Raw genomic sequence first — 9,557 nt, 5'->3', positions numbered from 1 at the left:
GGGGGGGGGGGGGGGGGGGTTTGCCCTAGTCCAAGAATAACTTTGTTCCTGAATATAAGTGCTTGTAAAGTGTGTAGGACAAGGATCGGAATTCAAATTTTTAGAAATGAACTTCACACATATTTTTAAATTAGGATAGAGTATAATGTGTGAAAGACAAGGATCGAGATTTAAGTTTTTAAAAATAAGCTTCACACATATTTTTATATTAGGATAGAGTATAATTTCTAGGCTATAATATATATATATATATATATATAAACTTTTTATGGAAAATGAAAAAGGTAATTAATTTTTTTAATCATTTTTTATATTTTTCATAAAAATAGCATCAAAACTTTCCTAAAATATTGTTTCTTAAATATTTTATTAACAATTGACCTAAAACATTTGTTTTAGTACCCATTATCAACAATTGCCCAACTAATTGTGGAGCTTGATGCTAGAGTTGTTGTGGATCTAGTCCTTTCCAAGAAGACCTCTAACAAAAATGATTCTTCTCTCTTGAATGACTGCAGGTCCCTTCTTAGACGTTTCCAGTGAATCAAGGTCAACCAAACGCGGAAAGTTAATAACGGGTGTTCTAAGAGGTTTTTTTTTTTTGGGAGAATCAGGTGTTCTAAGAAAAACAAGCACACACACACTGATTTAACGTTGAGTGCAACTTTTTGCATCAAATACCAATGTCCTAAAGTCTCTGAATTATCATGCTGCCAGCCCCTACACACATGCTAAAGAGTCAAAGAAAGTATTCCAACAAATAAGTTTTCTCATTCAGTCCAGTGATTTGTAAATAAATCATTAGTCAAATCCCTACAAAATTAGTTCAGTCTGTCAAAATTCAGTTCCACTCCACATTTGGAGGGATTTTCTTAAGAATTCTACAGAACCACTCAACTTACAGAGAAATGAAGAAATTTCGCCCAGTTAAGCGTGATATTGTCTAATTTCTAGAACTACTCGTGCAGTTCCTTCAGCTCACTTGTTGTTGGTTTCCATAAATGGGGTAAGCTCCATATGCAGCAAATGGTGCAGCATACATGCTTGGGTCATGAGGTGGTGGCAAAGCATATCCATAACCATCATAAAGCTGCCCTCCATAGTATGCCCCACTCCATTGGTTGCCATAATCTGCTCTAAACTGCCAAACCCCAAAAAGAACCAATTAAGAAGAACAAGCTCACAACAAATCAGAATTTATAGGCAGATAAAATTAAAAAGATCAATTGTTTTAGCAGGTCATTGGAGATAAGTTTTTAGCTGCTGTAAGCATTTCCAGTTCTGAATTGGATTCTATGGATCCACCATTAAAGATTATCATTATAGACTTCCTGAGAAAGCAGGTAGCAATGGATGTGTTCAGAATTTAAATGAACAATCATAAGTTTCCAACAGCTAGGGATGACTTCAAACAGCTCTGTCAAAGCTAAGTGCATGGTGAAATCTGAATTGTCCATTAGATCCTCGAAAAAGCTCTTTTCCAAACCCAAATGTAGATGCAGTGAAAATGGAGTGATGGTGTCATTTTTTTTTCCTTTTGGGGGAAAGGGAGAGGGAGTGGGGGGTGAGATTCTGCCGAGTACCTGTTTATTTGCTGGATTGCGACCCCAAGAAAGACGCACAGTTTGCTTGCCAATTACTGTGCCATTCAATTTCTGTAATGCCTCCTCTGCATTATTTCTGTAAAGAGAGATTAAGAGGATCATGGAGTAAAAGGCAAGCCATAATTTTAATGAAACATGTTTTTTCTCTATTAGTAAGTCACACACATGCAAGAGGGTTTTGAATCCACAATCACACCATGTACTTCTGAGGGAGAAGGTGCCAATTGATAAAAAGTTCACCGGCATAATTGTAATGTACCAACACTTTTCTTTCTTTTTGTTTGGATACGTGCCAAAACTTGACATAGTTATGGTAAAAAAATTCTACCTGTTAGCAAATTGTACAAACCCACACCCTTTTCCAGTTGGTATTTTAACAGAGACGATATCACCATACTGTGAGAAAGGCTGCTTGAGATCTTCATCACTGACATTAGGGTCAAGCCCTCCAACAAATATCTAATATAAAATCTGGGTTAGCAAATCCCAATGTTTATTACTTATATCCACAAGAAGAAGATGAAACTCACTGTGGTGTTTGTAAAATCCCCATCAGCCTGTTGCGCTGACATACCATTTGATGCATATCCACCTACCAAAAAATTAAAGAATAATTAAAACAGATATAAATAAGCAAAAGTAAAAGTTAAATGCCATGGCTACATAAGAGTAGCTCCCTTGACATTTCAAACCATGTTCTTAAATACAAGCAGTTTTTTTCAGGGTGAAAGTAAATATGTAGAAAAAGGGTACATAAAAGAGTGCTAGCAAGTGGGTAGCATACTAGAGAGTACGCCCAAAGTGAAATCAGCATCTAAAATTTAGAAGTTCAAAAAACTCTTAACAAATTACAGAAGGAGAGACGACTAGTAGCAGCATTTCAATCATAAGAAAAATGTGTGTTGGAGAAACATCTTCGCAGAGTAATTAGAAAGAAAGGAAAAATTTAAGAAAAAGGACATCCTCAGATACAAAACTCATTTGAATTTTTGTGTTGGATATTATGTCCCTTGCGTATATAGTCGATCCAAACCAAAATTTCCAACCATACAAATTGACAATCTGCCCTAAAAACACTCCTCCAGTTTCAGGACAGAATTTTGGCCTTCTTTGAGAGCAATACCAAAGCAGCAGGACCCTCATAATTTAAACATCCGTAAAGGTATTCAACATAACCTTTGATGAAAAGTTTATTTCTTCAAACCCATACTGCAGCAGAATATGCTGCATCATGACTAGGCCTGATGAGGCATTACCATCTACATAATCTGTGTTCTTCTCATCAACTTGTACCTTAGACAAACAACTTAACTTTTGGGCCAGTGATATGGAAACAAAGAACTGTTCCATCAGTCTGGTCAACCAAAAAAGTATTTTGATTTTGTTTTTTAAGTAGAAATTTCTGCTCTACCACCCAAAAAATAAGTATAAGGAATGCTAATGAAATCAATCTAAGGCCATTGTATAACATTTTTTGTATTAAGATCAACTAATTTCCAAGGAGTTGTGACATCCGTCATTCAAATATTAAAATTGGCATTGTTTAGTCCATCAACACAAATAGGAGAAAAGAAAATATCTCCCAATAGTTTTTACTTGTCCACTAACAGTAATTGACATAAAGAATTTATGATGAAAGTCATGAAAGTCATTGTACAATGGCAACAAAATATATTTCATCCTAGTTAACTACTCCTCAGTTGTCAAAAAAAAGAGCTCTTTCATGTGTCTAGTCCCATTATAAAGGACACAAAATAACACCAGAATCTTTATATTAATTCCAATGTCTATTTATTCCACACTAAACATATTGGTAATTGTTCCCTTATATTAATTCCAATGTCTATTTATTCCAATTCTGCAAGTGTTGAATGAAAGAGTAATAAGAATATAATTGGATTACACTCAGCCATCAGTATGACATGAAGCAGAGGAAATGTACCACATAAGCACAGATATGTCCATTGAACACAGAAAGATTCAAAATAACCAAGAATGAGGAGTTGATAACAAAGAAAAAATCGCAATTCTTAAATGGTCCACAGAGCAGCAAGGTGACTTTTTTTTTAATAAGTAAAAATAAACCGTTTCATTGAGTAATCAGATGAAGCAGTGTGTACACAGGTAGTGTACTAGTGATCCACAAATATAGTAAAAAGTACTCAAGTCCAGAAATTCCTACAAGGAGGAAAAAGCGTGCCCGCTTAAGGCAGCCATCTAATCCTACATAGATTGTAATAAATGCAATTTGAGCTCCAAGGACACCCAACCTCTTCAAAAGTTTCCCTGTTTCTTTCTTGCTAAATCGTCCACATAACACAGAAGGGAATGGCCCTCCAAAAAGCGAGGTGCCATTTGCAAATGTTTGTTGATGAGGCAAGATAAGAATAAATAAAAGAATCTCACACCTCCACCATGTGAAAAAGATTCTCTCTTTAGAAAGTCTAGATTCTATATATTGAAAAAAATCAAAGGCTAACTGTGGTTACATCACAACTAGAGCTGTCAAAAACCACTCAAGCAGTAGTGTGAAAGTCCATCAGCAGCCAAGTCAGGGAAAAGAAGCAGAAAAACAGAGCAGCTGTCTCAAAGGCTTTGTAGCACAAGTTAGTTATGCTGGCAAGGCATTGGAAAAGGGAAAAGGATCAGAGACAGATTTCACTACTTTGCATAGATCAAGCTAGAAATAACAGCTGTATATAAGGGATGGTGTGATTCTGGGCACCCACAATCACAGCTGTCTAACTTTTCACATATGAAAAATTGCAGAGAATCCTGAAAAACTTGTTTGAGAGAGAGAGAGAGAGAGAGAGAAGAACAAATAATTGGAGGAAAACTATAGTTATTGAAGCATGCATTTCAACCAATATATCTGAAGGTATCAAGTATTACAACTGCTTTATTTCTTATTGAAATAGAATAATTAAATACCTTGAGACTGTTGATATCCAGATGACTTCCTAGGAGTTGCAGCACCAATGCGCATAGGCCTGCTCGAACAATAAACACCATTCATTTCAGTCATGGCCTGTGATCTCTCGTTCTCATCTCCAAATCTCACAAAACCATAACCCTTTGAACGGCCAGTATTGGCATCAAAAACAACTTTTGCAGCTTTAACAGATGGATATTTACTAACAAAAGTTTCATGCAATAAGCTATCTGTAACATCTGCTGCTAAATCTCCTACAAAGATAGAAAGGTCAGGAACATTATCTGATCGCTTGTCACCCGTGCTAAATGTTGCCCAGTTCAGCCGGAAGGGCTGTTCTGTATTAGGCATAAAAAGTCCAGCATAATTTTGTAGAACTTTCTCAGCTGTCGCATGCGAAAAAAATTCCACAAATCCATAACCCTCAGATAAACCAGTCTGTTTATTGCGAATGACCTTAACGGAGGCAATCTGCATGATATATGACACATAAGGTTTGCGAAAATAGCAACTGAATAAACAGAGAGAAGCAATATATGGCAATTTCAAATTTCACAAAGTTGTTTTTAAGAAAGTAAATTAAAATTGTAAAGTTTTTTTTCCAAATATAATTGAAGAGCCGTGACAAATCTACAATAGGAAAATGCTAAAGCTACTACCAATTTTACTACAAAAGGCTTACAGACAAACGTGACAATGAATGCGATTAGTGCCACATCAACAACATAATAAATAAATTTTAGAATTACTTCTTTTGTTTTGTGTTTAAAAGTTGACGCACCAATTTGTAAGTTTTATGTAATAAAATTTGTAGTAGATATAAAGTCGCTCTTCTAATAAAAATATTCAAGAACTATTTTCAGTCAAAATAAACCAAGCCTAAGTGAAATCACAATAGAAGAAGGAACAGAAAATTCAGATCAGCAGAATCACCATGGATTTGCGACCCCATTTTAATTTTATAAATAGTTAAAAAGAAAAGAAAAAATGCAAATTCTTCAATACACTCAATGCAATTAACTAATTGCCTAAATTATATTTTATAACTCCTCTTTTAAGTAGAAAATTCCTCCACCTTTGTTGTCAATCAATTAGGACCTTAAATACTTAGACACAACAAAATTAATGTTGCGCAAAGTTTAAAGAGAACAATACACTAGAAGACATCTTGGCTGATTCTTTTCTAAAAATTTCTCTTTTGAGGGAAAAGAGAAAGTTGCACCTCCACATCAAAGCCCTTTGTAGACAACTTCCAACATCATCCTACATCTGATCCTGCCTATATATAGTCATATAGTGGCAAATATACATAAGTACAGATTTTGTTATTGTCCTTAAGGGAAACAAGGCCAAATTTAGAAGTCGGCAATAAAGAACTTTTCTTTTCTTTTATTTTTTTATTTCCAAGCAATGATGAAGCATTTAACTGCCATGCATGCGCACGATAAGTGAGTTGACATCAAAATATGTATTTCCAAAATCATGTCATAGGAAGGATTGTTTCCAATCTAAGAAGTATCAACACATGCACAAACACAACACCACAACAGTTCTTGAAAAAATCAAGACACAACATAATTGGATACGACAACACCATCATAACAATTAAAATGACTTCTCCTAGACCTCGTAAAAGTGGAAGCTTTATGCACTAGGTATGGCCTTTTTTTTTTAAACTATCTTTAGGTATATTTTATTTTTACTTTAAGTTTTCAAAATAGAAAACAACTATAATTTTAAAAACATATCTAAAATCAAAGGAAATTTTTTAAAAATTAAAAAATAAATAAATAAATAAAAACTCTCCTGCTCAACAAATTGAGGACAAGCATGAAGAAGTGTTATTCGGTCAGTTCTAGCCATCAGTGTATTCACCATTTATTAGTGAATGATCAGAACATCAAATTAGGGCAAGCTCATAATGCTAGCTAGGAAGCTTCAACCCTATATGCTAGATAAAAACCTTGATACTAATCCTAAAGCACAAAAATATATTCAAACCTAAGAAGCATGGACACAAAACTCAACACAACACAGGACATTACATATTGATGGATATTTAATTAATTAATTAATATGTGTAGATATATATTAAGCTTTTTTTTTTTTTTGAGAGAATTTTAATTTATAGCGTCCGCTCTTGAGGATAGCTCTTTATCATTAGACCAAGACACCAATCAGTTTTTGGATTAGGCGGAAATTGAACTCCAGATCTTTTATAAAACCATCAGAGACTTTACTAATTAAGCTAACTAAAACCCACTATATATATTAAGTTTTTAAAATAAATTACAACTATTAAAATACTTAAACACATCCAAAATAAAATGCTTTGTAATTCTTTTTTAAATTTTTCTTTCCTCCTAACACATTGTGGACAAGCATGCAAGAGTGGTGATTTTGGAGTGTATTTGCTTCTTAAAACATTGCAAAATCAACTCCATCTTCCCTAAGTAATTAATGAAACCAAACAACAGGTGTAACATCCTTTTCTTTACTTTATTATAAGCCAATAACACAAATTTCTCTAATAAGGACATAATACCGTTACCACTTTTCTCAGCAAAAACCAAACATATTTAAAACCTCTCTCATTATATCACACAAAACGTTCACATACATAAACCTAATAAACTAAACCCCAACGTTCACAAACAGAGAAAATGCCAAATAAAGCAATCAAAACGTGTCCTTTGAATATTCATTCATTCAAAACCCAAATCAACAAACACAAAAAATAGATGAATACACGCAAATTCAAACGAATACGAATACGATATGAATGAAAATAGAAAGAAAAGAAAGAAAAAAAAAAGTTGGACCTCTCCGGTGGAGACGAAGCAATTGTGGAGGAAATTCTCGTCCATCCAATGGTGCAAATCGCCAACCCAGATCGTCTTGTTGTGTTCGCCGCTAGATCCTTGTTGCTGCTGCTGCTGAGACTGAGAGTGTGGTAGCTGGTAAGGGTGATACGGCACGTAATGCTGAGGCGGAGGCGGAGGAGGCGGAGGATGACCGTAATGCTGATGGTGTGGCGCCATCATCTGGTGCTGCATTACCATCGCCGCCGCCGGATACTGCATCGCTACCCACGACTGCGGCGGCGGAGTCTGTCGTTGTTGTTGTTGTTGTTGATTATTACTATTATTATTCTGCTTTTCTTGTGGCTTTGAATCAGAGCCGCCGTTATTCGATTGCATCGTAATATCTTCCACTCACTCTCACTCTAAAAAAAAAAAAGTGAAAGTTTTGGATTTTAGAGAGAGAAAGTCTCTGAATCTGAAGGTTTTTTTTAGAGGGAGAAAGTGATGGGTACGGATACGGTTAGGGTGAGGATTTTATTTTGAGGATAGAGAAGGATTCACTGTAAAACGCGGTTGTGTTTGTGGCCGTTGGATTAGGCGATAAGGGTTGATCTGGACCGTTGGATTCATAAAACTGAGATTTATAGCTACTGTTGAGGTTTCTCTCTCTTTTGGATCCGCCGCCAGCTTGAGCTTCCACTTGGGTTTTGAGTTTTAACAAATTTTTTTTTTTTTTGGCTATTTTGCCCTTCCCTTAATAGATATTTTTTGGAATTTGAGATTTTTTTTTTTTTTAGAAATATTTTTTACTATTTACGTTCGTGTACCAACAAAAAAAAAATGACAGTGTGTTCAGGGCAAGTCAGTTTTTACCTTTTTTAGTTTTTTTTTTTTTCACCTCACGTCATGTCTTTTCAATTACAGTGACTATGACTATTTATGGCAGTATAGATGAAGTACTTGAAAGTTTGAAGGTTGAAACATGATCTGTGCCAAACTGGAAATTTTCCTAGGAATCTGTCAATCTGAACTAGTTCAGTTTTGATTTATCATTTAGAAGAAAAAACTACAAAAACAAAATGTTACTTTTTAACTTATAAAATACTAGTTTTTTTTTTTTTTTTTGGGTAAATAGTGTGGGGGGAAGGAAGTTGTGGTTTGAAACAGCATATGTGAGATATGACAAAGAATCCTATTACCATTGGTTATCATTACACCTTGTAAAATACAAGTATTAGTAATTAATAATTGTTACACTTTAAACCAACATATCTCTTGACAGTTATGCAACTTGAATGAAAGAAAATTTAAATATGATTGAGTTAACTTTGACCTAAGATATATTGTATTTATCTTCTATATGAATAAAAGTTACATCCTTTCATTAAAAAAAAAAAATATATATATATATATATATATGTTACCCTTTATTGTGAGATGAGGTTCTAAATTTGGAAAGAATGTGAATGCATGAAAAGAAAAAAAAAATAGTAATGCTTTTTTGATAACTTAAGAGTTGAGAGATGAGGCATTTGAATCTTATACGTTTATGTTGAAAACACACAAAAATTTCAGTTGAATTATAATACTCTTCATACATGGAAATAACTTAAGCACATGAAAAGAAAAATACTAACACTAGTAACTAGTAAACATCCTTTTATGAAAAAGAAATTTTTTTAAAAAAATTGTTATATATATATATATATATATATATAAGACTCATCACATATTATCAAAAAAAAAAAACACTCATCACATGCACTTTGCACGTACAATAATTTTCTTTTTTATTTATTTGTTTTTTTAGTTTTTTTTTTTTTGTTTGGTTTTATAATGTTTAAAAGTGATATATAAACAATCGTGTATTTTTTTGTTTTTTAAAGAAAGAGATAAGGTAACTTGGAATATTGTTTAAAAATGAGATAGAGATAGTGTCTTAAATTTTAGGCTGAATGGAGAAGATAAAGGAAAAAACCTACAACTTAGGAAAAATAAATTACTCTTTTAATCGTTTGTGTTTTTTAATTTAAAATTATTTAACTAAATGATAGAGGTATTTTAGAGAATTTAAGAATTTGTATGAGGGTATTTTAGTATGCAAAAAGTTGAAAACCAAACTGGAAACCGTGTTATTAATAGTATAGATGTTGTGATATTGGAAAGAACTAAAATGGAAAAAAAATACTTATTTGTAAGCATCTTTTTCAGAATAAA

The 9,557-nt window shown here is 33.5% G+C and overlaps 1 protein-coding gene across 1 annotated transcript; it reads right to left on the bottom strand.

Moving 5' to 3' along the window:
* Nucleotides 1-749: 749 nt before the first annotated feature.
* LOC115974225 (polyadenylate-binding protein RBP47-like) lies at nt 750-7,764 on the bottom strand. The gene is made up of 6 exons (XM_031094470.1): nt 7,359-7,764; nt 4,536-5,007; nt 2,135-2,196; nt 1,933-2,063; nt 1,584-1,680; nt 750-1,141 (listed from the first exon to the last, which is right to left on the bottom strand). The coding sequence occupies exons 1-6, from the start codon at nt 7,734-7,736 to the stop codon at nt 974-976; spliced, it is 1,308 nt and encodes a 435-aa protein (XP_030950330.1). The 5' UTR covers nt 7,737-7,764; the 3' UTR covers nt 750-973.
* Between the last annotated feature and the right edge of the window lie 1,793 nt (nt 7,765-9,557).

The sequence above is a fragment of the Quercus lobata genome, chromosome 2 (assembly GCF_001633185.2).
Source record: "Quercus lobata isolate SW786 chromosome 2, ValleyOak3.0 Primary Assembly, whole genome shotgun sequence".
Classification (NCBI taxonomy): domain Eukaryota; kingdom Viridiplantae; phylum Streptophyta; class Magnoliopsida; order Fagales; family Fagaceae; genus Quercus; species Quercus lobata.
Note: the sequence above shows the minus strand (reverse complement) of the source record. Positions and strands in the feature narration are given on the sequence as shown.

Coding starts and splice junctions, on each gene's coding strand:
- LOC115974225 (XM_031094470.1), bottom strand. CDS start 7,736: ATGCAATCGAATAACGGCGGCTCTGATTCAAAGCCACAAGAAAAGCAG. Junction 2,197..4,535: donor TGGATATCAACAGTCTCAAG/GTATTTAATTAT, acceptor ATTTTTTGGTAG/GTGGATATGCATCAAATGGT. Junction 1,142..1,583: donor GCAATCCAGCAAATAAACAG/GTACTCGGCAGA, acceptor GGGGTTTGGCAG/TTTAGAGCAGATTATGGCAA.